Raw genomic sequence first — 27,926 nt, 5'->3', positions numbered from 1 at the left:
CCCCCTCGTGGTCAAACCGACTCACTCCTTTTGGATGTCCAAGTCATTCATTGGGCAAAACAGGCTGTCATTCGACTCTGTTCTCCACAACATGTCTGCTACGTGCAAGCTGTAGCCCGTGCTTTCAGATTCTGTTTACCCTGAATCTCTTCCAACTCATTTGAAAGGCCAACTTGTTGTTGTTGTTGTTTCAAATCCTGGGAATACTGAGGAGCAAGAGCCAGAATGGATGTCAGAGGTTTGGGCACAGCTAGTTGCAATGGCAGTTGCGGTCTTTGAGCAGCGGAGGCGGGGCTAGTCTAAGACAAAGCTGGACTTGGCCCCGCACAGCCAAGGAGATGTTAGCCATTGGGGAAATGGAGAGTGTGGGGAGCCAACAGGAATTCCACTTTGGCTGCACTTTTCCACGAAGGGGGCCTTATACTTACCTGAGGGTAATTGGCTCAGTCCAAAAAGCAGTACCCCCCCCCCCGCCACCCCCCGCAAAAAAACAACAACCCAACACACTACTGTGGGTATTGGTTTGCTCTGCAACACACTGGCTCAGTGATAGGAACTTAGATGATTTTTCCCTTTTTCTGTTTAGCCAAAAACCAAATATCCTTGGAACTATGATGGTGATGAGCCTGTAAAGGAGGTCAAGTTGATGAAGAAGGAGGCATCAGTCACACTCCCCTGACCCTCCCTATGCTTGGGGACCCATTGCCATAGCATTTAGCTGCCAGTCCTCTGCCCATCCTTTCCTTTTAAGCATACAGTAAACTGCTCGCCTACAGGCGGTACCGTGGTAACAGGTTGAATGCGCTACTGAAACAAAGAAAACAACCCAAAGGCAACCACAATACAATGCCTGTGTTCCAGTCCCCAGATTTCCCCCTGAGATACAGAAATGTACCTGAGAATGAGCTGAGAGCAGCCGTCCACAGAACGTGGGCGTTATTCCTGTGTCTCAGCTGAGTGGTGTCGATGAACGTGAGCTCATTCTAATATGTATTGTCCCTGAAAAACGTGTCATTGAATTAGCATTCTCTCCTGACTGGCATTCGATAAAAGGACTGTAAAGTGCAGCTCTTCCAAGAGCCCTCATTAACCTAACGTAGCTACATCTACGTCTATTCCCTTCTCTCTCCGCATCCATGTGGAGGCAAATGCAATGCATGCTGCAGTGTCCTCACTGTTCAGAGAGGAGAGAAGGTCACGATGGAAAACGTACACATTGCTTGTCCTCAGCCTATTCCCCGAGTGGAAGCCATGTCTGTGTGAGGCTGTGGGTGGCATCCAACAAGCTGGAGGGGGGAGCTGCTCCCGCCCCGACTGCCCTCCTGGGAGGGTTGCCTCCTAGCACCCGAAGCACCCACCCTGCAGGAAGCATTGCGCCTGGTGCGCATAAGTGTAACCAGACAAGGGTTCCGGGCTGCCTGTCCCTGTTTGAGCCAATGAAGCAGAGACAGGGTTGCATCATATATGAGCATTTATTCCAATACTGCCAGCAGCATGGGGAGCAGCAGGTCATCCACAAAAATCTGCTCTGTCCCCCTGCCCCCCTCCATAAACCAGCTGCTTATATTGGGTAAAAGGACAAAGCTTACATGGGGAAGTAGGCAAAAGGGTATGCCAAATGGATTTACAGGTAATAACGGCTGGAGATTTGCAGAGGCCTGCGGCATGGCACGCACAGGCTGGGGGTCTTCACAGGGCTGGCAGCTCTGATTTCTGCAACAAGGCTGTTCATCTTCCCATGATAACAGGCCGCTCCCGATGGGGAGGGTGGGCTGCATTTCCAAGTGAGCTCCCAGGTCCCACATGCACCTCCAGCCAGATTAGAATGTGCCTCTTTCATCAGAACAAACCAATCCCGGTGAACAGGGCATGATTCATATTTCTTACAATGACAGCTGGTCCCCAGTATTCTATTTCTGCCCCTATCATAAGGGTGCCATGTAATGTGCCTGAGCTGGTCCAGGCCAACAGCAGTGCCCTGGCTGCGCCTCCTGCCCATTGCCAGCCCTCGCTGTGACCGCTGGTGGTTAGGGGTGAGGACCCGCAGCACCTGGGAAGTGGCGAGGAGACCGAGGCAGGGGAAGGGAAGGGAGGAGAGGGGCGGGGAGGCCAGGGGACCAGGAGTGTGAGGCTGATGGAGAGCCCCACCCCCCTGCCCTTCCCCCTGCATGCATGAGACACTGTCAGGCTGTGGTTTGAGGAACTCTGGGACAGAGGCGCCCCTGCAGGCAGCCCATCCAGGCTGTCAATCAACGAGCAGTGAGTGGGCAGACTCTGTACACCTCCCCGGCCTGAGGGTTTGCTGTAAGTCACTGTGCGTCAATCAGAACGGTTACTTGGATGCCTGCAGAATGTACAGTGTCGGAGGGAGTACTAGCAGGACCTGTTCGCTCTCTCCCTTCCTCTTCTCGCCTCTCCTCTGCTTCACCTCCTCCCTATCCCCTCCTTCCATCCTATTCCTGCTCCCCTCTCTCCCCTCCACTCCCCTCTCCTGTCCCTTCTTCCTTCTTTTTAAAAAGGTCTGAAGGCAGGCAGGACACCGGGTTGCATAGTACTATTGTGTGACTCTCTCAGAAGAGCAAAAGGAACTGGGAAGTAGGGAGAAATGAAAAAAAGAGATTTGAAAAAAAGGACATCATGTTTAAGGGAAAATAACCCTCGGGGCATGAACCAGGAACCAGTTCCGTAAGGACCAAGGGGCCCTGCTGGGAAGAAGAAGATGGATGAGTGAAGTCAGCCTCAGGGCTCACTGTGCCGGCAGCTGGTATGACCTGGAATGTGGGGACAGCAGATTGAAGACCAGTGATTTAGAGCCCAAGTAGACTTCACTCTGGAGGGCTGTGTGTGATCCTGTGGGTCTGTTAACAGAATGCCCGTTCTTCTCTCTTCCAGTGATTAATGGTCACACCCTGTGTTTGCGGCTGTTACTAGAAATCGCAGACAACCCGGAAGTGGTTGACGTGAAAGATGCCAAAGGACAGTAAGTGTCCCCCCTGGGCCGGGCCGGCGGTTGATTTCAGTCACGGTGGGTGATGGTTGGTGGTTTAGCCGCTGGGAGGGCTGACTGCTGAGCGTGAGGTTGGGGGGTACATGTTTGGGTGAAATTCACTGGCTGAGGACCCTGGAATAATGAGGTAGCTTCGTGTCAGAGTATATGCAGGGACGGGCAAAAGTAGGGCTACGGTTGCTCATATGGAAAAAGGCGTAGCTTATGATGATTACAATAGCTCTACTAACTCTAAAGAATGTCACCACGGGACTTAGGAGAGTCTACCTAAGTGCAGTGTGTGTGTGTGTGTATGTGTATGTGTGTGTATGTGTGTGTATGTGTGTGTATGTGTATGTGTGTGTATGTGTGTATATGTGTGTGTGTATGTGTATGTGTATATGTGTGTATATGTATATGTGTGTGTGTATGTGTGTGTGTATATGTGTGTATATGTGTGTATATGTATATGTGTGTGTGTATGTGTGTGTATGTGTATGTGTGTGTGTGTTGATGAAAAAGAGCCAACTTTGTATGTCTAGGGCAGTGATGGCGAACCTATGACACGCGTGTCAGAGGTGACACGCAAACTCATTATTTTGGTTGATTTTTCTTTGTTAAATGGCATTTCAATATATAAAATAAATATAAAAAATATAAGTCTTTGTTTTACTATGGTTGCAAATATCAAAAAATTTCTATATGTGACACGGCACCAGAGTTAAGTTAGGGTTTTTCAAAATGCTGACACGCCGAGCTCAAAAGGTTCACCATCACTGGCCTAGGGCCATGTACCCTGGTCTTTGAAAAATAGTCCTCCTTGGCTCCTTCTTCCTACCCATTTTACCCTCTTTTGAAGCTGCTACATTTTCATGTTCATATTAATAATGGCAATGGCCTCAAGAAGTTATCTCCATCATAAAAATCCTCCATATTTGCCTCCTTCCTTGGGTTTGTTTTTCCCAAGTCCTTCCCACCTGATAGCCTGTTCCTGCCCCCAGTCTTCTTACAGATAGGAAAGGCAGAGCCAGCACGAGTGCCTCACCCCCGCCCGGTATGTGAGCCAGTGTCGAAGTGGGAGCTAGGATGCCCCCTCCTGGGCCCCAGCTCTCTGCTCTTTCCTCTGTGTTGGCCAGGCTTTTCTGGAAGGCAGCAAACTTTGGTCAAGTGAAACATTGAGCAAACACCAACACAGAACTCTATGAAGGTCGAACTACTCTGATAGGAGCGAGAGGGTCTCCTTCACGCACGCACTCCCTGCTTGGTTGATATTTCGAAATGCTTCTGAAAATGATGGGATTGCAGTGACCATCCTGAGAAGGAGCCTCCCCGGCCCCACCCACATCAGTCATCCCACTGATACCATTCCAGGTGGCCATTAGATGCCAGAGGCAGAGAGAGACATATATACTAGTGTATATATGCATATATATATATATATATATATATATATATATAGAGAGAGAGAGAGAGAGAGAGAGAGAGATATGGAGACAGAGACAGACAGAGTGACAAAGAGAAGGAGTTACTCCCACTGGAAGTAATGAGTATTTTGTTTTAATTTTCTTCTAAAAAGCCAATCTTTCTCTCTCCTAGAACCCCACTGATGCTGGCAGTAGCATATGGACACATTGATGCTGTCTCATTGTTACTTGAAAAGGAAGCAAATGTAGATGCTGTTGACATCATGGGATGCACAGCTTTGCACAGAGGGGTACGTACGTCTTCCTCGGCCGCAGTCAAGCCATCGTGTAATGAGCATGCTTCCTCTTTACTTCCCATATGAGTTTTTAGTGAAAAGGTTGTTTCCTAGGATAACCAATGAACCTCAGTCGGCCTAAAAGAAATTACAAAATCTTTTGCAAAAGTAAAATAGTGGCGGGTACTCTGAGGTCCTGCTCTTGCGATTTCATGGTCGATTGTGATAACAGAACCATGAACTCCTACTGTTGGTAGAATTGCTTCTACTTTCAGATGACAAAATACTTGCACAGCATAGAAAATTTGCAAAGTATTTTTTCAAAGCACAGAGAAGACAGTTACAATCACTAGTAATCCTACCTCCTGGAGATAACCATTTTTTTGGTTTATAAACCAAATCTTCTTTTCTGTATATAGATTTATTTTTAAAAAAAAAAATTAAAAAGAGAATACTGAAGATACTATTTGGAACCTCCTTTTTTTCTTTTAGAATATCAAGGACCTTTTCCATGTCAGTAAATATTTTCCTGCTCTATCATTTTTAATGGTCCATTGTATGCAGGTGCCATAATTTATTCCAGTGATTGCTTAGTGTTGAGTAGCCATGCTGTGTCTGACGGTTGACCCATTCCTTGCCTGAAGTATGTATCCTGTGACAGTTCCTTGTATACATCTGCTGAGTTGTTTTTTAAAGCATGCCGAGGAAACGAAAACAAACAGAAGCAGAAATAAAAGTGCTCTTTGGGGCTGGTGCCAACCACCATGGTCAGTGAACAGGAGAGGAACTCTCAGTGGTCAAAGTGATCATCCTCGTTCTTATTTCTTGGGGACTTCCTGTGGGCCATGCAACAGGCTGGGGTCTTTACGTACCTTATCTCGTCAGTCCTCACAACAACCTGTGGGGTCCCTATTACTATCCCCAGGTACAGGTAAATGAAATGAGACAGAGAGGTGAATTCACTTGTCCAAGCTTTACCAGGGGAAGCCAGGATTTAGCTCACACCTTCCTGATTCTAACACTCATGTGTTCCACTATATCGTAGTATCTTTCATGGTTATGCCTGGAGAGTCAAGATGTTTCCCACATGCTGATGTCCACACGGACTTTTCTGCTATGAATCTGGCTGGGTTGTCCTCCCGTGAGGCCCCGGGCATGCATGTCCTCTGACTCTGAGCCCAGCCTCACTCAGCCGCCTGCTTCACATCCCAAGCCGGCTGCCCTTTTGACTTTTGTCTTGTGTTTTCAATGCAATCGATTAGATCATGTCGGGTCATGAGGAATGTGTGCAGATGCTGCTGGAGGAAGAAGTCTCAATTCTCTGCAAAGATGCCAGAGGGAGGACCCCCTTGCACTACGCCGCGGCCCGCGGCCACGCCACGTGGCTGAGCGAGCTGCTGCAGATGGCCCTGTCGGAGGAAGACTGCTGTTTCAAGGACAACCAGGGCTACACGCCGTTGCACTGGGCTTGCTACAATGGTGAGTGGACTGCCGTGCGACCGAGTCCAGTGGGTTCCCTCTGCACCCGGCACCACTGGGATCTCGGGAGGGAAAGCAGCACAATGCTGTCAACCTTGATTGCCAATCTTTCTGCATCTGAGACACCTTTTTTCTGTTGTTGTTGTTTTTTTAAATATGTTGCCCTTCCTGGCTACTATGATGCCTCAATGGAATAAAAATTCACTTTCTCCCTTTTTGCTAATTAATAACATAAAACTCCTAATCAGGACTTCTAATGAATGAATAACCAGTTTTAATGAAGGTTTCTGATGCTACATGATATAACCAGGGACCCTACAGTGAATTAAAATAACACAGCTAACACCTGTTACAGTTGACTACCAGTCAGACTTCTAGATGATTGATTTGTCTTTGGGCATTTCCTCTTTTATATCTCATTTCCCCCATTTATTTTGTCGCACTTATAATTCAGAAGATCTAACATTTCTTATTTCACTTATTTGAGTAAAAAAGAAATGCAAGCTCATCGTAAATTTCAAAAATATTGACATGTCTAAGGTAGAATTAAGTCTCCATTTCCAAACTTGCTTTCTGATGTAGTTTGGTGTGTACCTTTAATACTTTCCCCTTGAGGATGTAAATACAAATGTATGTGCATTTGTTTTTTTTAAACTAGAATCATAGAACAACTATCATTCTATAACTTTCTTTTTTGCTGTTGTTTATTTAACATGGTGGGGCACAGATATAATGGCCACCTGAACAAGAAGATGTCTGCAGACGAAAAACGATGTAGGCAACTCCATAGACTGTAACAGAAAGGATTACAGGATCATTTCCTTACAGGGAGGTAGGGTCAGAGCAGACAGACAACCCAGCACTCTGCACAGATGATTCTCTGCTAAGAGACCCCTGTTACAGTACTTTTTTATGGTATAACTCAGGTACTAATAATTGACAAGACAAAGGGACAAAGAACGCAGTCAATGAGTGCTGTAGTGCCCAGCCAGTGTGGCTCAGTGAACCAGGAGGTCACTGGTTCGATTCTTGGTCAGTGCACACGCTCTGGTTGCAGGCTCAAACCCTTGTGGAGGACGTGCAGGAAGCAGCCAATAAATGCTTTTCTCCTACCGATGTTTCTATCTCTCTATCCCTCTCCCTTCCTCTCTCTAAATTCAACAAAAACATTTTTTTTAAAAAAAGAATGCAGTGGCACCAGAGGCCATACCTCCTGGTGGTCTTGCGACGGAAGATGGTTCATAATGGATCCTATCACCAGGTTAATATTTATTCTGGTTGCCATGGCATTCTGGCGGTTACTAACAAAAACATTTATGGTAGGTTTTATGGAACACTGATAATCATCAACTGCAAGGCTCTGATAGGCTTGCTCAGTGAGGCTGATCGAAGGTCACAGCAGAAGAGAAATCCGGGACCCAGGGGTGGAGTCAGTTTTGTCCGCATCTACTTCTATACACATTCTATCGCAGATATCCTGCAAGTTATTGTGTATCGATAATGATTGATCTCCTTAGTATATTGCATAGCAGATAAATCAATATAGATGTGTGTGTATCACAGTTTATTATGTATTCAACCGGGTCCCTGGGGATGGACATTCGGATTGTTTTCAGGTTTTCTCCTGTTAAAACGAGGCTTCAGTATGTGTCTATTCATAGTATGTACCTTAATTCTGTCCGATAAGTTTTCAGAAGGGAAACTATTGATGAGGACATGTGTGTTTTTTAACTTTAATAAATTACACCATGTTACTTTGCAAGAAGGGTGTATTTTATTACTCCCCCAAACGTGTATAAGACCTATATTTTCTCCAAGCTTTTGCCACCCCAGGAAGATAGCATCTTTTTCCTTTTTGTGAGTTTGAAGGGCAGAAAAGGTTATCTCATTACTTTGGTTTGTGTTTCCCTACAGTGTATTTATTTATTGGTATTTCGTCTTCTGGAAATGACCTTTTCCATCTATTGCTTATTTTTAATGAGTTTTATCTTTCCTCATGCGTTTGCTGGAGTGCCTTGTCGTAGAGATAGGAATCCTCCCTGCATGTGCTATGTGCTGCCAGTGTTTTCTCTCAGCCTGTCATTTGTCTCTGGTCTTTGTTTATGATGTCATTTTCCATGCAGAAATTTTGAACGTTTGTGTAGTTGAGTCCGTCATATTTTTATTTGCTGGGATCTAGGTTTCCAGTCCTGCTTAAGGTCTCCCACCTGTAAGTTTATATGGATATTTTCCCATATATCTTCTACTCTGTTTCTATAATTTTATTTTTCCATTTGCAATTCTTATATTAAAATTTTCACTTAGACGGTTTGGCTCGGTGGATAGATCATTGGCCTGCAGACTGAAGGGTCCCACGGTCAAGGGCACATGCCTAGGTTGGGGGCTTGATTCCCTGTAGGGGGCATGCAGGAGGCAGCCGATCAGTAGTTCTCTCTCATCATTGATGTTTCTATCTCTCTCTCCCGCTCCCTTCCAGTCTGAAACAAATAAAAATATATTTTAAAAATATTTTCACTCAGAAACTATGGGGTGCTCTAATTTACACCATTTCATTTTCATTACAGTCCTCTTTCGTCATTGGCTCTGACCAGGAAGAGCCAAATTTTCTACTTTCTCAACTTGGCGTGGTCCCTCCCTGCTACTGGAGGATTGTGATTCTTTACTTACCAGTGGCTGAGGGCCCCCTAAGCCCCATCTGGGTCACACCCGGAGAGCTCTCTGGCAGGAAGGGGAAGGCGCAGTCAGAGTCTTGGCCTAATGGCAGGTGGCAAACTCACCGACCACATCCTCTCCCCCGAGATGAGTGGAAGGGGGGTGGTAGGTCTCTGTTCTGAGGCCTCTCCAGGTGCAAGCAGGGGAGGGGAGTAGTCCCTCCCTAAGCAGTTCCAGTGCAGTCTCCCTCCGGGTCTGAGGGTCAAGCTCCCATCTTCCCAGAATCCCCTTCCCCACTGTGAAATACCGAAAGTCACTCTAGGATGCCCAGTCCTATCTACACAGACCCTTAGGTTGGGGTTCATAGAGTCACAAAGAGTGGTGTGTGTAGACGCTTCCCTAAGTAGATCCTGTGAAAGGATTCATATTAATAGAGGATGTGAAGTGTTTAAGTGAGGGTTGGCTATAGGTGGAAAGCTAAACAGTGTAACTTACCTAAAGTTAGGGGAATTTTATATTCATTACTTTGTATGTTTTAGCCCTCCTTCAAGCAGTGTCCCTTTTTCTCTTTATAGGTAAAAGAAAGGTTTGGATTGTGTTTTAATACTTAAAATTGTCTGATCTTCGTCATTCTGAGGTAGATCATGAGAGAGCTGAGAATTCAGCCCTAAGTTCAGCCAACAGGAGGTTCCAGGACAACAATCTGTATTCCAAAGCCAAATAGTTTGGCATTAATAGCTGTCCATCCCGTCACAGACCACATTCAGGCCCTTTATCCATAAGCTCCCATCATCCTGTGACATCGGCAGGATTCCTCGTCTGATTTCTTATCTCTGAGAAACTGAGGCTCACAGATCCCAAGAGAGTTGCTTTGGATCATGTGACAAGGAAGCCAACAGAGCTGAGGCCTTAACTTAAATTCAGTTGATTTGAAAACTACTTGTCATTTTGTTGAAAATAATTCCTCACATTCATTCCTCTACTTATTTTTTTAAAAATACTTATTGGGTACACATTGTTTGCCAGGAGCTGGTCTTGGTGCCATTTTAAACACATACAGTATTTTACACTCAGCATTTTACCCTTTCATCTGCTATTTTCTATCAATCACATCTTCTCCCCTTCACTAGGGTCCATAATTATAAGTGAATTTACTCAGATGGGTGAAGGGGAAATTTCCTGTTGTTAATATGGGCAAACTGAGATGTGTTAGATGTCTACCTATCAAGAGCTGAGCATAACATAGAATCGATTCTGCTTGCAAATGAGGTCCCTTCTCCATCTCGTTCTCTCCATCAGACCATATGGCTTTCATTGTCTTATTTGTTCATTATGTCTCAGAACTCCTGTGAGCATAGTCAATAACATGTTGGCATTTTGTGAATTTCATTCCAAGGAGGTTGAGCATTCAGCCGATTCAGGAAAATTCATAAGCCAGAATTCAGTTCTTAATGACAAAAAAAATTTGATTGTGTTGAACAAAATTTCATTCTTAGAAACTTCCTAAATTCTTTTGCTTCCTTGCAGGTAATGAAAACTGTATAGAGGTACTTTTGGAGCAGAAATGTTTTCGAGAATTTATCGGCAATCCCTTTACTCCACTGCACTGTGCGATGTAAGTAGAGATGCCAGAAGTCAATGGTGCTGCTTTAATTCCTTCAACGACACGTAGAAAAAGTGCCCTTTAGGAAAGGAAAAAGCTTTCACATTGCAGATAAGACCAACGTATTCCATTTTGCTGCTAAAGGCAAATAGGTCTGAGAGCGAAGTGTGGTCCCTAATGTTAATGATTTCCAGGAGATTTCTATGAAAGGCCATGGCTCCAAGGCGGCTCACATGCCACCTTAGAGAAACTGCATGAAGAGGTGGCCTGAGGGGCACCTGACACCCCATACTCTTCAGGTATACTTCACACCTGTCAGCCAAATTCTAAAAATATGCCTGCGAATGATTAGAAAGACATTTTCTACCGGGAAGACTTTTCATGTATTGTAATTCCCTTTCTTCGTATGTTGTAAGGTTTTTTTATATGTAGTTTTTGCTCCAATCTCAATGTGTGAACCATTGTCCAGAGAGTACAGGGACTGGAAGTCAGACTTCCATGGCAGCCTGCTGGGTCATGGGCACCCAGGTGGACACTTTCTTGAGGTTGGTGGGTGACCTAGTGCCGATCCAGCCTGCTCCCTGACCAGCTGGCCCTGGCACAGGTGATGTGAGTGGCCAGCGCTCTCTAACAGCTTTGAAGCACTCCACCCTTGCCCTCCAGTTTTTCAGCTTTGGCTTCCACGATTCCATGAACAATAGGCCTATTATTTCTCTCACAAGGTTGTTTTTGGTTTTGGTTTTGTTTTTTTTATAGTGGCAGACACCCTAAAGGCTTTACTATTATTATTTTAAATCTTTATTGTTGAAGTATTACATATGTCCCCCTCCTTCCACCATTGACCTCTTCTAGCCCACTCCCCACCCCCACTCAGGCCTTCACCACCCTATTGTCTGTGACCATGGGTTATGCATACATGCAGACAAGGTCTTTGGTTGATCTCTTCCCACCTCCCACCCTCCCCCGCCTTCCTTCTGAGATTCCACAATCTAAGCTTCTATGCTTCTATGTCTCTGGACCTATTTTGTTCCAAGTTGTGCCCACTTAGATTTTGAGGTGCCGTTGCTCACAATTTCTTGTCTTAATTGATTTCTCGGAGTCCTTGTTAGTGTGTTAGCAGCTGTCCCTGGCTGTGGACTCTTAGTATAACTGTCCCGGGACCTTTCCAGGAACCTTAATAAACCTCTTTCCTTTAAAAATTTGGATATAATTTGTTTGGATCTGTGAGAGAGTGGAGCTCAAATCCCAGAGTGACTAACCCACGGCTCCCAGTGAACTCGGAGTAAAGAGGGTGCCCTCCTGAGCTTCTCCTCCCAAGACCTTCAGCTTCAGATCCTACCCTCCTTGCCACAGCTGTTCAGACAAGCAAAGGAGGCCACTTAGGTCAGATAAACAGGCTTCAACCCTTCTTGGAGCAGGCGATTCTCCAAAATCTTCAGAGTGGAGACTGCCCGCTTCAGGAAGTGTTAAATAAAGTTCGTTTATATCACCTAAGTTATCTTCTTTAAACGTTTTACCAGAACATAGGCCACAGATATTTGCATCAGACTTAAAAAACAACCACCATCAGATTGTTAAGTATACAGTCCCTGGGAAGATGGACTAGGAGGGGATATATAACTTTTTAAGTGGTGAGATTTTTAATGCTACTTTTCGTTTTAGAATAAATGACCATGAGAATTGTGCGTCACTGCTGCTGGGGGCCATAGATTCCAGTATTGTCAATTGCAGGGATGACAAAGGCAGGTGAGTGACCCATGATAGCATGCCTCTCCTCCCCACGAATCCCAGTCTCTGCTCTGTGGTTGCAGAGGGGCCAAACATCTTTTATTTGGTTCTTAAATTGAAAAGTAATATGTAAGCATGTTTTTTTAATCAAGTATTGTGAAGGATATATAATTAACACAAGTTTTCCTCCTCGGCCCAGCAGCCCCAGCCTCTTCCACGGAGGAAGCCACTAGAAACTGTCCTTTCCAAATGTTTATATTCCCTCACATATTGTCTGTGCACAGCTACAAACTGTAAAATATATGTGCTTATATCCCTTATGTGCAAATGGAGCACTCTATAGCAATGCTCTGCTTTTAGTACATCTTGGAGATCTTCCCAAATACTGAAACCCTTAGATTTACCATATTCTTTTTAGGCTGAATATTATTCATCTGAATGGATATATTATAACTTAATCAGCCTGCCGGCTATGGAAGAATATTTAGGTTGTTTCCAGTACTTTGCTATTTCAAAGGGTGGTGCAGTTCATATGTGCCTGGTCCTATGACCCAACTGTATCTAGGAGATAAAATCCTAGAAGCGGTTAAAAGGCCAGTAGTTTTTAAATTTGACAAGTAATGCCAGGTTGTCCTCCCCAAAAAATCAGTCATTCGCATTAGATGACGTGGGCTTTTTAGAAAAATAGCCAATGATCTACAAATTTAAGGTGTAATTTTGAAAGTATCTTTATCCAAGGGGAGAGAAAAGCCACTGGGACTCAAGATTAAAGCGGTCAACAAAGATGCTAATTCCATGATCAGGGCCACCAGCTCACCCCCCCCCCCCCGCCCCCCCGCATCGGTGACCCTGCCGAGGGGCCTGGTGGTCATCTCCGTGAACCTGCCGTGTTTCTCTGGCGGGCACGGAGAGTGGGTGTGAGGTTCCCAGGAAGCTAACGCCGCTTGCTCGGTCGCCAGGACGCCGCTGCACGCCGCAGCCTTTGCTGACCACGTGGAGTGCCTGCAGCTCCTGCTGAGACACAGCGCCCAGGTGAACGCGGCCGACAACACGGGCAAGACAGCGCTGATGATGGCCGCGGAGAACGGGCAGGCGGGCGCCGTGGGTACGTGCCCGAGGGGAGACTGCCCATCCTTTCCTGTCCAAAACCAAAGGCATGGGCAAGCAAGAAAGCCGTTCGTCTCTTCCTATATACCCATAAAAAGACCGACACATTATCTAAGCCACCGGCTCCACTTGCTCTTTGTCCGCAGTCCTGTTACTGGCTGGTCGGTCGGCCTGATCCAAGTGAGCCAACTTCTCAGCAGGGAAATCTCTTGACGTTGAGAAACCAGAGGTAACACAGAATCATTGTACCCGGGAATAAAACTGTCAAACAATGGATGCCTATAGGCCTTGGATTTGGCTAGAACACACGTGGCCATAAGTGGCTCCTTTTTTTCTTAAACACATGAAATAGGATTATGTGAGCTGCACTGATTTAGATCTGTTATTGTTTCTGTAGTAACTTCTTTAAAGTACATGTAATTGGCATGTAGTCTGAGTAGCTTTCTTTTGTTTTTTTTTATAGACATTCTGGTGAACAGCGCCCAGGCTGACCTGTCTGTGAAGGACAAGGACTTGAACACACCCTTGCATTTGGCGTGTAGTAAAGTATGTAAGGGAATATGACACACTGTTATTCAGTATAATAATAGTAGTAATGATGATGATGATGATGATAAATACCACTTAATTCTACCTCAAAAGTGCGTATCATGGCCCCTAATTAAGAGGTCCATCTCCCCAGGATGTTGGCCCCTCTAAGCAGAGTTGGAGGAGGAAAAGCAAGGGCGTACCGCACGGGTGGACGGGATGTGCTTTGCGTGGCATTGGCCACTTGCATGCTGGCTGCAGTGTGGCTTGATGCTGCCACTGTGTCTGTGGTACCACCTTTTGGTTATAAACACACATTGGGACCTCAGGTACATGGCTTCTAGAATATGAGCCTCTCCACTTGTTCTCATTTTGTTTCGTTGGAAGGCCTTGTAATAACACAGCCCCAAAATGCTCTCCTGTGAGGCAAGTCAGTGTGTTCGTGTGCAGGTCTACCCTCTCCCTTTTTTCTGGTGCATAGTCCAATGCAAAGAACAATTTGTGTGTATGGTGTTGTTGTTTTTTTTAAAAAAATAGCATTGTGTTCACTGCTTCAGCAAAAGATAAATGGCACATAGGAATGTGATTTCACAGAAGCAGGATCATACTGCTTACAACCTGCTTTTGTTCCTGAGTCACATGTTATGAATAGCTTTCTTGTGTAGACATTTCACAATGTTTTCGAAGATGCATGGTACTCTCTCTACCTTAGGAATGTGCCACCCTTTACGCAGCCTACCCTCTCCCATTAGACATTTGCTTGTTTTCAAATACAAGCTACTCTACATAATAATAACTGTGGTGCAATGTTTTAGGAAGCCTTGTTCCTTTAAACTAAATGTCTAAATGTGAAATTTTTGAACCTGGGCTATGAAGATTTTAAAGTCCAAATTCCCCTAAAATGAAGTCTTAATTATTTACACTCCACCAGTAGTATATCAGAATGAAACCTTCGTGGATATTTCTAAAGTTATATTTAAGGGTCTCCCTTCTAAGGCATTGTGGTATGATGGCAACTGACACCAGTGATGGCGTTTATTTCAGTACTAGAGGTCCGGTGAAGGAAAATCATGCACTGGGGGGTGGAGAGTGTCCCTCAGCCAGGCCTGTGACCTCTCGCAGTCCAGGAACCTTTGGGGGATGTCCGCCTGCTGGCTTAGGCCCATTCCCCGCCGGGGATCGGGCCTAAGCCGGAAGTCAGACATCCCTCTCGCTGTTTGGGGCTCTCGGAGTGCGGGACCCTTCACTTCTTACTGCCCGCCTGCAGCAGAGGCGGGAGAGGCTCCTGCCACCACTGCTGTGCTTGCCAGCCATGAGCCTGGCTTCTGGCTGAGCAGGCTCCCCCTGTGGGAGCACACTGACCACCAGCAGGCAGCTCCTGTGTTGAGCGTCTACCCCCTGGTGGTCAGTGCGCATCATAGCAACCAGTCATTCGGCCATTCGGTCGATTTACATTATTAGGGTTTTATTATATAGGATAGTTCCAGCATTAAAGGTGTTATCTGTATCCAGCGGCACCAGCAGTCTCAGCTGTTCCTCTCATCAGTTGCATTTTCTCACTTCATGTTCAGGGTGTCCCAGGGAAACCACAAAAAGTGCTCCGTTTCCTCAAGTGTGTTTCAAGGTGTAGTTTTCATGACTATAAATGCATTGCTTTTCAAACGTTATTGTGCCATTGACTCACCTGAGGATATTGTTAAAATTCAGCTTCTGATTTAGGAGGGCGGGAGTGGGGCCTGAGATTCCATGTCGCTAAGTGCCAGGTGATGCTGATGTTGATGCTTCGGGGTCACAGGGGCTCAGGAAGCCAGTACCTTCACGGAGCGCAGGCCTGAAACCGTGAAAGCGCCTCTGACGGATCCATCAAAATTACCGACTGTCTATTGTCATAAGGCATAGAGGTCATTTCCCCTGGCTGAGGAGGAGATGAATAGGCTTTCTTGAAAAAGAATCCTTTCACAATATAAGGCAGTAACTGGTGAGTGACACAGATCATAGGCGACATGCAAACTTCAAGGATAAATGGATCAAGGAAGTGGTCAATCATGAAGACTTGAGGAAGGAGATGGGACTTGACTTACATTTAAAAAGTGATGTTGAAGGATATTTCTAATTCTCCTCCCTGTTTACCAGCTGACCCGGCTGAATTCGTATCGGTTTCAGCTCCTTGGACATTAGTTCTAAAACTTATCCTAGAAATGTTATTATTTCAGATCAGATTTATATTAACCAAGTCCTAATGGGACCTCATTTGGAATCTTGGAGAATCTAGGGCCCTGGGACTATTTGCTTTTTATAAGAAAAAGGAACTACTCAGATGATGGCCTTTTGACATGTATACAGGCAGAGGACATTCGTTTCACATTTAAAGCCCAATGAAGTGATTGTTCTGGAACTTTTCTAAGTCTCCATCCTGAGTTTCTGATAATTTTCTTTTTCTTCCCTAGGGTCATGAAAAATGTGCCTTGTTAATACTTGACAAGATACAAGACGAGAGCCTTATTAATGCCAAAAACAATGCACTGCAGACGTAAGTGTGATGGCTAGAGCTGGACTCAGACCCAAGTTCCTAGTCATTTATTCAACACATGTGAAGAGCTAGCTCTGTGCCAGGCTGGAGCTGGGACACAGTAGTGAAAGCACAGACCCGCCTCTCCTTCGTGAAGTTTAGTCACACACCTGCAGCTCAGACCCAGCTAGGCAGTTTCGTTAGAACCTGCATTTTGATATGCCGGCATAGAGATGTGTGAGGTCTGTGTTTTTCTTTGCTGATATTTCTATGGTAATATTATAAATTTACTGGATGATTAGAAAAACGTATGGGCTGACCTATTTGGGAAATATTTGTATACTGGTAAAATGTATTAGCATTATGTGTTCTTACTAGAAAATGACAGTTTTATAAATTAGGTTCCCAGAATATATTTGAAGAGTTTCTAAGCCATTTGTCTTAATTACATTTTAATGTAATTCAGTGTTATCCTCAGTGTGAAAAACTTAAGAGCTGCTTCAGCTTTAGCCATGTGGCTCAGCTGGTTAGAGCATCATCTCATACACCAAAAGGTTGTGGGTTCGATTTCCAGTCAGGGCACATACCTAGGTTGCAGGTTCGATCCCCGGTTGGGGTGCATACAGAAGGCAACCAGTTGATGTTTCTTTCTATCTCTCTTCTTCTCTGTAAAATCAATTAAAAGATAAGCATATCCTCAGGTGAGGACTAAAATTAATAATAAATAAATAAATAGAAGCTGTTTTATTTTCTATTTTAGGAAATTATGTATTTGTTTTAAAGGGCAAAGAATATTAGCATTTTTTCATTAAAATTCTTAAGGAATAGATAGCAGAATATACTAACTTTGACATTTGTTCTTTAAGATGTTCTAAATTCAGTAAAATATCACTTAGTAATAACAAAGAGGTTTGAGATTATATATATGAGTGATATTAGACAGTCATATTGATGAACTGGGTGAAACAGTGATTCAAATGCAAGCGTACAGCTCAAGGGTTAAAGAACCTTCTAGAAAATGCACCAGAGCTTAAGTTCTTCTGTCTTCCTATTTTTTTGTTGTTGTTGGTTTGTTTGTTTTTTTAATTAAATCTTTATTGTTCAGATTACATTTGTTCCTCTTTTTTCCCCCCCCATAACTCCTCCTCCCAGTTCCCCGCCCCACCCTCCGCCCTCACTCCCCACCCACTGTCCTCATCCATAGGTGCACGATTTTTGTCCAGTCTCTTCTCGCATCTCCCACTCCCCTTTCCCCCACAAGAATAGTCAGTCCATTCCCTTTCTATGTCTCTGATTCATTATAATCACCAGTTCATTCTGTACATCAGATTATTTATTCACTTGATTCTTAGATTCACTTGTTGATAGATGCATGTTTGTTGTTCATAATTTGTATCTTTACCTTTTTCTTCTTCTTCCTCTTCTTAAAGGATACCTTTCAGCATTTCATATAATACTGGTTTAGTGGTGATGAACTCCTTTAGCTTTTCGTTATCTGTGAAGCTCTTTATCTGACCTTCAATTCTGAATGATAGCTTTGCTGGATAAAGTAATCTTGGTTGTAGGTTCTTGGCATTTATCACTTTGAATATTTCTTGCCACTCCCTTCTGGCCTGCAAAGTTTCTGTTGAGAAATCAGCTGACAGTCGTATGGGTACTCCCTTGTAGGTAACTGACTTTCTTTCTCTTGCTGCTTTTAAGATTCTCTCTTTGTCTTTTGCTCTTGGCATTTTAATTATGATGTGTCTTGGTGTGGTCCTCTTTGGATTCCTTTTGTTTGGGGTTCTCTGCGCTTCTTGGACCTATAAGTCCATTTCTTTCACCAGGTAGGGGAAGTTTTCTGTCATTATTTCTTCAAGTAGGTTTTCAATATCTTGCTGTCTCTCATCTTCTGGCACCCCTATAATTCTGATGTTTGTACGCTTGAAGCTGTCCCAGAGGCTCCTTACACTATCTTCGTATTTTCGGATTCTTTTTCCATTTTGCTTTTCCGGTTGGGTGTTTTTTGCTTCTTAGCATTTCAAATCTTTGACTTGATTCTTGCGCTCCTCTGGTCTGCTATTGGGTGTCTGTATAATATTCTTTATTTCAGTCAGTGTATGCTTAATTTCTAGTTGGTTCTTTATCACAGCATCGAGGGTCTCATTAGATTTCATGAGGCTCTCATCAAGTTTATTGGCAGCTTCTAGCACATTATTGCAAGCCCTCAAAGTTGCGTTTTTTAGCTCTATATCCTCCATTTCTGTCATGTTTTTTTGTCTCCGCATTTTTTATGCTTTCTTGGTGCACCCCCTTGTGGTCTTTGTGTGCAGTCTTGTTCTAGTTAGGCCTTGATTGTTGTAGTTAATACTAGAGGGATTTGACCACCAGGCCTACTGGCTGTGAGAATCACCTTTATCTGCAGTGGGAAAACTTCTGTCCTCTGGAGAGGTGCTAATCTAGCCTTTGCCTGAGGCTATCCGGCAAATGGCTCTGCGCAGGGCTTGGGCGGGGCGGGTCGCATGGGATCAACAGGGCGGGCGGAGGGAGCAGTTATGGCTGCTCTCAGTCCCGTTCCCAGAGGCTCTGCTTCTCCGAACCCCAGCAACTGCTGCAAACCTCGGAGAGAAAGCTGCCCTCACGTTCCAACTGATGCCAGACAATCCTGCCTCTCCCGTTTGAGTCTGAGTCCCTAGAGACTCGCCCGGATCTGGAGCTCAGAGTCTGAGACTCCCTCCTGATTGAAAACGACAGCCGCGCCCTCAGCCACCAGCCCGCTTTGCGCGCGCACCTCCGCACCTTTGTATTTTCCACACTGCGCCTCCTCTGAGCCTCGGTATGCTGTTGTTTTTCCTTCTAGTTGAAGAGTCTCTCCTCAGCCAGCCTTCCTGTGGTTCTGGGTGATGTCCATTCCGTCTTTTAGTTGTATTTTTGAAGTGGTTGTTTGCAGCAGCAGTCTCCGGTGTTTACCTATGCCGCCATCTTGGCCTTCCTCTGTCTTCCTATTTACTGTCATTGAGGTTGTTTGCGGTGCAGAGTATTTGTGATATCTGCAGAGAAATCTGGGCCAACTTGGAAGAACTGTTGGGTCATTAGCACCTGGAAGAGATCTGGTCAGCAAATCTCTTTTTTCCCCCCAGTAAAAACGTTCAGATGCTATGTATGGATTCTTACCTACTTGCTGCCTCTTAACAACGCAGGCTGCCCAAATGGCACATCTCACACAAACGCGTATCCCGCCTGATGCCCTGTGTTCTTTCTCAGGCCCCTGCACGTCGCTGCGCGCAACGGCCTGAAGGCCGTGGTGGAGGAGCTGCTGGCCAAAGGGGCCTGCGTCCTCGCTGTCGATGAGAATGGTGAGTGGGAAAAGGACACGATCACGGCAGGTGCCTTCCCTGTGCTGGGGAGCCAGAGGACAGGAGGGATGTAGGAGCTAGTTAAAGAGGCAGTAGGAACCCTCTCCCTTCGGAGCCCCCCATGTGTGAGAAATCAACAAGGATGCTGTGTCCTGTCTGTCTTCGTTAAAGTGCAGTCTCCCTGTAGCCACCACTGCCTCCCATTCTGCATGTGACGTCAGCAGCGAGGGTCGCTGACTCCTCAGCGTGGCGGTGAAAATGCCCGAGACACACGGACGAGCTTGCACGTTGGCATTCGCCGTGCTGACCGCACACACTGAAGAGTGAGGGATTCCCCATCATCCGTGCATGCTCAAGGGCTCGCGTCAAAACCAGGTCTCTGTGTTCCAGTCCATTCTGAGATCAAACCTTTTTCTTTTCTTTTTGAGAACAGACTAGAACGCATATTCCCAGGATGGCTATTTGGGGAATGTGAATAAGAATTTTAAATTCATGTCTAGGCTTGACACTTCTCTTGATCTAGATAACGTCCCTTTTCTGAATGAACTAACTCTTAACAGCAGCTTTCTCCTCTGCTTCCTACGAAATTGTGAACCCCAGGGTTGTATTAGATGCCATTCGAAGCACAATGCCTATTAGCCTTGGAGAGCAGGTGCGGGACTTCTGGATATTTACTAATTAAGTAAATTTTTCAAAATGTGGCATGAATCATGGCATTTAATTAACGTCGTATAATAAAATGCATTAACGTAACTCAATTAACTGCTTATTACAGGTATTGGAATTAGCAGCTCATGCCCATTGCTCAGAAGTAAGCAGCCCTATGGCGTCATTAGCTATAACTCCTGTTAGTTTGGTTTGGCGGCCCCATTTCCCCTAGCATGTTCCCTGCCCCGTCCCTGGCCCGATTCATCTAGGAGATGCAGAAAGTTCGCTGTTACTCCATCCGTCTGGTTTTCCTGCCTCCCCTTCCCTCACCCTCTACTCACCATTGTAGACTTTGGGGCTGGCGTGCAGAGGCCTACGGCTTTTCTCCACGATGACCAGAGACCAGAACACATAGTTTTCGCTTCTCTGGTGTAAGTCTGCTACACCCGAGGCTCATCCAGCCCTTACTGACCTTGGGCCAGTGGGACTGTGGCTTGTCTCGGAGCTTAGCTGCATCCCAAAGACCTCGGAACATCTGGGGCACGTTAGTACAGCCCCACAATCCTATTCCTTGACTCATCACAGACCTTCATGGCAGAGGACGTTAATATATTCGTCCATTCTTGTTTGTTTTCACACCAGAGAAGGAATAATCTGTTAAGAGGGGCGAGGAGGGGGAAGCAGAAATGAGGTTAAGCGCTGATAAACAAAATAACAAAAAGTTCGGTTTTATTGAGCCGGTTCCTCTGGAGTAAATGAGCGAGTAGTGGCAACTCCGGCCAGCAGAGAGGACAGGATGGCCTGGAACCAAAGTGGACTAAGGCAGCCATAATGACATCCACGAGTATCTATTTCCCTGCGCACCTGTTTCGTGCTCTGAGCTCACTCTCCCTTCCGGATGGCAGCCATCCAGCCTAAATGGTAGAGCAGGGCACGACTATGCCAACCATCGCGATTTCCCCATCTCGGCTGCCTTTAGGTTGGCAATGTTGCTATTTTTTAAAATTCTGTTAAGTTTTTTTTTTAAAATGATGGTACATGTTCAACGACAAATGACCAGTGCCTGCCTGTTTCTGACCTCCTCACATGATTCCGTTTTTCTAGAGCCAGTTAATTGTAGAATCTGACACACAACCACCTACAATGGAAAGCCATTGTTCTCAGAATGAGCGTGCTCCGGCCCCGGCCGAGGCCCACGGTGTGAGTGTGTGTGCTCGCCAGTGGGGGCCCCTTCCTGGCTGTCCCGTGGCTGTTTTTTTGTGGAATTGTGTCCCCCGCCCCACCCCCCCTCGTGTTTCCATTCACTAGACAAAGACTGGAATTCTGCCTAATGTTGGATAATATAGTGCTTGTCGTTGTCACGTAAGCTGAAAAGGACCCCCCAACCCTCCCGAGAATGCCTCCCCTCCAGGCCCCTCCCACCTCACCCCTAGCATGCCCTGTGAGAAGTAACTCCTCCCTTTGCCTGCATGATTGCTAACTCAACATACATCTCCGTGGGAGGTCGGATGAGATGTACTGTGGATGCTCGGACTAACCACTGCCTTGTCTGCATTTACGCCCAGGTCATACCCCGGCCCTGGCTTGCGCTCCTAACAAAGACGTGGCTGACTGCCTGGCCCTCATTTTGGCTACCATGATGCCTTTTTCTCCTTCCAGTACAATGACGGCTGTCAACTTGGTTTGTTTTAAAAAAGACAATTTGAACAGGACGACCCTCTCCAACCTGGGTAGCATGGTTAGCCTGTGCAGTAACAACGTAGGCTCGGAGGATGGGTACAATGAGAACGATTCTGATTCGGAAACCTTTTGACCTTGGACTGTAGACGTTTTCCCTTGATCGACCTTGTTGGAGGAAGGGGAAGACGCTCGGATTCCAGGTTTAGGTCGTGTTCCAGTGTTATTATGGGGCCCGAGCTACCAGAAGCCGGTAGAGAAGGGATTCGTTCATCAAACTGAGGGAGGGCGGCTAGGCCGGAGGACCAAGCACTCACACGGATGGGCCCTGCTTTTGATCTGTCTCATGCTTTCCTTAGCTCTAAGAGACTTCTGTGAAAGTCTACCTCTCATTTTAAAGAAGGAATAAAAAAAATGCATTTCATTCTTTTTCTTTGGGGATAATGCACTGAGAGGGAACTGTTGTCCCCTATAAAGTGTGGTGTGTTTTTTAATTTGTTTTGTTCACATACTCACTTGGCAGTGAGTTGTCAGAAGTGTATCACGCATGTCCCCAGGGGGAAGGGGAGGCAGGGGCGGATAGGAAAAGCCTCCAACCTCCTCTCCCTTTGCTGTTTACGTCCTCACTAGAACCCAAAGGTAAACGTGTTTCTCTCTGGAAATCATGCCTGTAGTCACCTTTCTAAGGGAGACCGATGGTCCGTGTCCTCCCTAGAGTGAGCCCTTCAATAGCCAGGACTTCTTCCCGAGGCTATTTGTTGAAGTTGCCAAACGAAGGAGAAAAACTCATTGGAAACAGGACTTGCTTGTTTTTTCTTTAACACAAACACAGCGCCCACTGCTCCCCATAACAAGCCTGTGGCTTATGTCCACCCGAGTGATGGCATCCAGGGCTCCCTGTTACCCTGCCGGGGAAAGGCAGATTGCACCCACACCTGGGGGCCCATGCAGGTTTGCTATGGAACTGCCCTTACTGATTCATCCTTAGACAGAACAGTAACTTCTAAAGGACATCAGGCCTTGCTCATCGATAGGAAAATATTCCAGGAGCTTCTCAGCTGAGGTCATGCCGAGTGAGGGCCAGTGTGGCTGCAGCAGGGGACAGAGAGAGGCAGAGCAGGTGGCAGGAGTGGGGGACGTGGAGAGGAGAGCCCGTGGTAGTTGCTTGCTGATGAAATCAACCTGGTGAACCCTGTGTCTGCTCCCTCTGCCAAAGCTTCTAGGTCCAACGGACCCCGCCCCGCCCCGGGAATAGCTGTACAAAAAGAAGAATGAGACTCTTCCAGAACCATTCACACACACACGTGCACACACATGTATATAGTTCTGTCTGTATCTCATCAACCAGCTCTACAGGAGGACCAAAATGCTTCCGTCGAGAATGGAAGACTTCACTGGTTTTTCTTCGCAGTGAAAGTGAGAACTGAAGTAGCTTTTCTATGGAGTTAAAATGGAATCTTTTTGCGTAAGAGTCTTTGTTGTATTTTATATTTCCTATGACAGAGATTTCCAGTGGATGGCTTACCATTTGTAACGGATGATGTGTTGACCACAGTTTACTTTTTTTGCCCGACTAGAGAAAATGTTCATATACTTTTGATGTAAATGTGTTTATATTTATTGGAAATGAAACAAATGCCGAGGGAGCATCCTTTGTTCGTTCTCCCTCTTCATTGCTGTGTGTCTTACTTGGAAAAACAAAAAAGCAGAAAAACACACAGGGCCCTCCCTGGGCCGACCAGCAGCCTTGGACCAGCCAGCAGCCCTGGGCCGGCCAGCAGCCCTGGGCCGACCAGCAGCCCTGGGCCAGCCAGCAGCCCTGGGCCACGCCCGGCATTTCCACTGCTAAGGTCTCAGCGGATCCTCCTGATCTCCCACGTGGATTGGAGAGGGCACAGCACCCATCACTCAGCCCCAGTCTGTGGCCAACCTAGAGCTTAGAAGACATTGGAGTCCTTCTGCCAGATGAACCTGAAGCGCATTGTGGATCATATGCACAGACGTGGCCAAAAGAAAAGTCCAGAAATGATCCCGAATGCACTGAAATCCCACGTGGTCCCAGTAAACTCCTGGGAAACTGCATCAGTGTGTGGACACTTGTGCCAAGAGAAGAAATAACAATCACCAGCTCGCGCTATTAACCATCTGATAACTGGGTCCCTTTCACCCTGGAAATGGCAGTCTCATCGTGTATGTGAGGCATTTTTACAACAGCGTTCGGCCATATCGGGATCAAATACAGGTTCTGTATTCTGTTTCTCATCTAACTGCAGGAGACTTAAGTCCCGCTCTTTTAATCCCCGGATTGAATGAGGAGCTCACGTTGGGTTCTTCACCAAGGAGAGCTGTCCAGAGGACTTCCGACATAGTGTTTGCATTCCCCTCCTCCCTCTGTCCTTTTTGTTTGTTTAGAGAAGATGAATTTTTTTGCAGGAGGTAAATTGCTCATGAGTAATAATGACCTCATCGTTACCAAAACCCTGAGCATGAGAGTGAGCCAGTGCTGAGAAGCACGATACACCGCGGTGTCTTTTTCTAGAAGTGAATGGAAATCTTGCTCCGTTGGCATAGAAAGCAGGCAAAGAGACGGCCGCTTCAATGGTGGCGCAGCGGTGACATTGCCCCCGCGGAGCCTCACAGAGGGCAGGAGCGCTGCAGCAGGATGCAGGCCTGGGCCTTATCTCCACGGAGCTGCTTTGGACTCCCCGCACCCCTTCCTCACAGAAAGAAGGCGGACAAAGGAGCAACATGAAGTCACGCTTACTCTGAACTGTTCATTGAATCCATCTCTCCTCTTGCTCCCTCCCCCCCGCCCCCTTCCCCTGGCCAATTCTTTTCCTTTGAGAAATGACTTTAAAAACTCTGAGTTCTGTATCTGTCAAGTACATCTCTTAGAGATAACATTAGATTTGCAACATAGCTTTCTAAGAAAAAAACATAACAGAAAACATTGTGCTTTTCATTGAGTCTTAGCTGGTTCGTGCTTTTTACCTACCTGTGTTCTTTTTCGACTCGATTTTAACCACAGCCACAGGGATCATGTTTCATTGCACTTCACCTGTTCGCCAGTGTCTGCCTGTCCGTGGTAAATACATTACTGTCTCCACATTGCCTAAAACCTGCTACGATTCTACAGTAAATAGCTCAGGGGATTTCTATGTATCACTACTAAAAGGGCACCATAGTATGTTTTGGTACTTTAGGCAGTACACAGCTGCTTGATTTATTATTTTGTTATTAAATTAGAGCAAGAACAGCACACGGATTCGCTGCACTAGTTATGCTTTGTACTGTTGAGCAACTCGGTTTGCTTGTCTGTTGTGTCGGTTGAAGAACTCATCCCCCTTTTTTCCCTTTTGTCTTGTACTATGAAGGTAGAGTGCCTTTTTATATCTGTATATTCTGAAAATGTTCTGTGAAATGTTTTGTATTTTTTTCACTTGAGTGTTATCAGAGCAATATAATACCAGTGAGTTTTCATTTCAACCTTTCTTTGAATGTATAAAGTGTCTTTTTCCCCCCTAGTTCCCCTTTTCCCTGCTTTGAAATGGAAATGGATAAGCCCAAGTGTTCCCTAGGAGTTCTGTTTGATTTTGCAGTGCTAAAATGCTTTCTTCTTACCAAACCGTAAACCATAGGTCAGTGTTATAGGGGGAAAGCGTTTCAAGATGGTGACAATCTGAGTGTGTGTACACAATGTAATTCTACGCGTTCCTTATGCAGTGTTCTAAAAGCTCAATGCAAGTATATTTGGGTTGGTAGTGTGTCTCCATGTTTTATGCTCAAGCATGTGCAATATATCTTTGCGAAGCACGATGATACAAATCTGGTGCCAGTGTTCTATTTTGCCTAATATATTTGTAACAGCATAAAATATTGTTTGATGATTTCAGTGGGATTTTTGTCTGTAATGTTTTCTTATGTAAATTGAGGTCGAATGACTCTGGTAAATGCCATGATTGTAAAAATGAGGAAAATGACTGAGTTCAGTGAATGGCTTTGAACCAATCTGAATCTTCTCAAGCACAGTTTAATACTTTTTCAACTACTGAATGCGAATAATGTAATGACGTACTTAACTGTAATATACTACGGACATGCATTCAGATGGTTATTTTTACAAATAAAGACGGTACAAATATTGTTGCAATTTCTGTTTTCTTTAATTTTACCAACTATTCTGATCATTTACATCTTTATCTCCCCTACCCATGCCAAATTAACACTAAATTCTTAAAAAAATAAATAATCAGAAGTGTATATGCATATTTAATACTTCTGTTTATATCACCACAGTTAGAGAAAAAATTCAAATATATATATTTGTGTTGATTATATTTATTCTTGTCATAAAAGATTTCAGCTGGCTTGTAACAAAAGACATGTGATAAACTAGAAATAGAAAAATTAAGACGGGGGGAAATGCAAACAAATATGGGAACTGTGAAGTTTAGCACAGTGGCCATGACTGAACTTGAGTTTGCTCTAGGCTTCCTCGTGTTCACGGGAAGAGGGGAAATGTGATTATCTGGTTGCATGTATCAGAAAGGAGGAAGCTTAGGAGGTCCTCAAAATTGTGAATTCAACCGTTCTTGTCTTTGTTGTTGCCACCACTACCTTTCAACTGCTTCATAGCAACACGAGACCCGGCCTCTCTTCACTGTTCTTAAAGGTATAGTATAGAGAATTTTCTCTTCATCTCATCAGAATTTCTCCCCTTGAGTAGTAATTTCAGGAACAGTCGCTAGAAGCACTAACGAACAAATTCCTGATGATAGAGTTCCCAACTGATGAGAAAAAGATGTGGGGGTGGGGCCTTCCTGAGTTCCTCAAATCACAGTGTCATAGAACGTTAGCAGCTCTTGCAGTTTAGCCCAATCCCATCCACTGTTTTTCATGAAAATACTGAGCCCCAGAGAGGTTATAGAATTTGTTCAAGTTTGTGTATACAAATATTCAGTAACCTGGTTTGATACCATGTGTGCCTATAGGTCTCTCTTCTGTGTCATCCTACTGAAAATGTTTTGTAGTTGTTTTATTATTATTTTTTTTTTTCTAGAAATGTTCTGAAAGGTTGCACTCTGCCCTGTCCTCATTCAGATATACAAATCCACATGCTTTCCATTTTTTAATTTTTTTTTTATTGGGTTGACATTAGTCTACACGAACATATAGGTTACATGTGTGGATTACTCATTTACAAAATCTGTATATAGAACCATGAGCCCACCACCCAAAGGCAAATCTTCTCCTGTCACCTTATATTAAGACCCCTTTCTTCCCTCACCACCCTCCCTCTGGCAACCACCACACTGCTGTTTGTGTTCATAAGTTTCAGTTTTATATTCCAAACTAGAGGCCCGGTGCACAAATTCATGCACGGGTGCGGTCTGGCCAGCCTGATCCGATAGGGGCCAATCGGGGCCAGGCCAGTGCAGGGGAGGGGACCTGGGAGGTTGGCCAGTCGGCCCCATCCCTAATTAGGCTGGTTGGCTGGCTGCAGTGGGCGTCATAGCGACCAGCCATTCGGGTTGTTCTGGGGTTCCAGTCGCTGGCTTTTTATATATATAGATATGAGTGAAATCATAGCTTAGTTTTTTCTGTTTGACTTATTTCACTTCGCATAATGTTCTCAAGGCCCCTCCATGTTGTTGTAAATGATGCTATTTCATCCTCTCTATGGCTGTGTAGACTCCTTTGTGTATATATATATACCACATCTTCTTTATCCAGTCCTCTATCATAGGGCACTTTGGCTGTTTCCAACTCTTGGCCACCGTGAATGCTGCTGCAATTAACATAGGGGTGCATGTATCTTTGCATATAAATGATTTCGAGTTTTTCGGGTATATACCCAGGAGTAGGGTCATTGGGTCTTATGGTAGCTCTATTTTTAATTTTTTGAGAACTCGCCAGACTGCTTTCCATAGTGATTGTACCAGTCTACATTCCCACCAGCAATGAATGAGGGTTCT

General features: G+C 45.2%; 1 protein-coding gene across 6 annotated transcripts in view; it reads left to right on the top strand.

Moving 5' to 3' along the window:
• ANKRD44 (ankyrin repeat domain 44) overlaps positions 1-26,101 on the top strand; it is a 223,762-nt gene extending 197,661 nt beyond the window's left edge. For 2 of the 6 annotated variants that reach the window (XM_070421756.1, XM_070421753.1), the window contains exons 19-28: positions 2,893-2,980; positions 4,583-4,700; positions 5,948-6,164; positions 10,344-10,431; positions 12,082-12,165; positions 13,107-13,252; positions 13,718-13,800; positions 16,230-16,312; positions 19,535-19,626; positions 23,168-26,101. In XM_070421756.1, the coding sequence (XP_070277857.1) occupies positions 2,893-2,980; positions 4,583-4,700; positions 5,948-6,164; positions 10,344-10,431; positions 12,082-12,165; positions 13,107-13,252; positions 13,718-13,800; positions 16,230-16,312; positions 19,535-19,626; positions 23,168-23,226 (1,058 nt within the window). In that variant the 3' untranslated portion in view covers positions 23,227-26,101. Of the gene's footprint in view, positions 1-2,892; positions 2,981-4,582; positions 4,701-5,947; positions 6,165-10,343; positions 10,432-12,081; positions 12,166-13,106; positions 13,253-13,717; positions 13,801-16,229; positions 16,313-19,534; positions 19,627-20,401 lie in introns of all 6 variants that reach the window. The other 4 variants (XM_070421751.1, XM_070421750.1, XM_070421755.1 and 1 more) reach the window with 2 other exon arrangements.
• Positions 26,102-27,926: the final 1,825 nt, after the last annotated feature.

The sequence above is a fragment of the Myotis yumanensis genome, unplaced genomic scaffold (assembly GCF_028538775.1).
Source record: "Myotis yumanensis isolate MYYU_CA2020_CCGP unplaced genomic scaffold, mMyoYum1.0.hap1 SCAF_8, whole genome shotgun sequence".
In the NCBI taxonomy this organism is placed as follows: domain Eukaryota; kingdom Metazoa; phylum Chordata; class Mammalia; order Chiroptera; family Vespertilionidae; genus Myotis; species Myotis yumanensis.
This window is presented reverse-complemented; position numbering and strand designations above follow the sequence as displayed.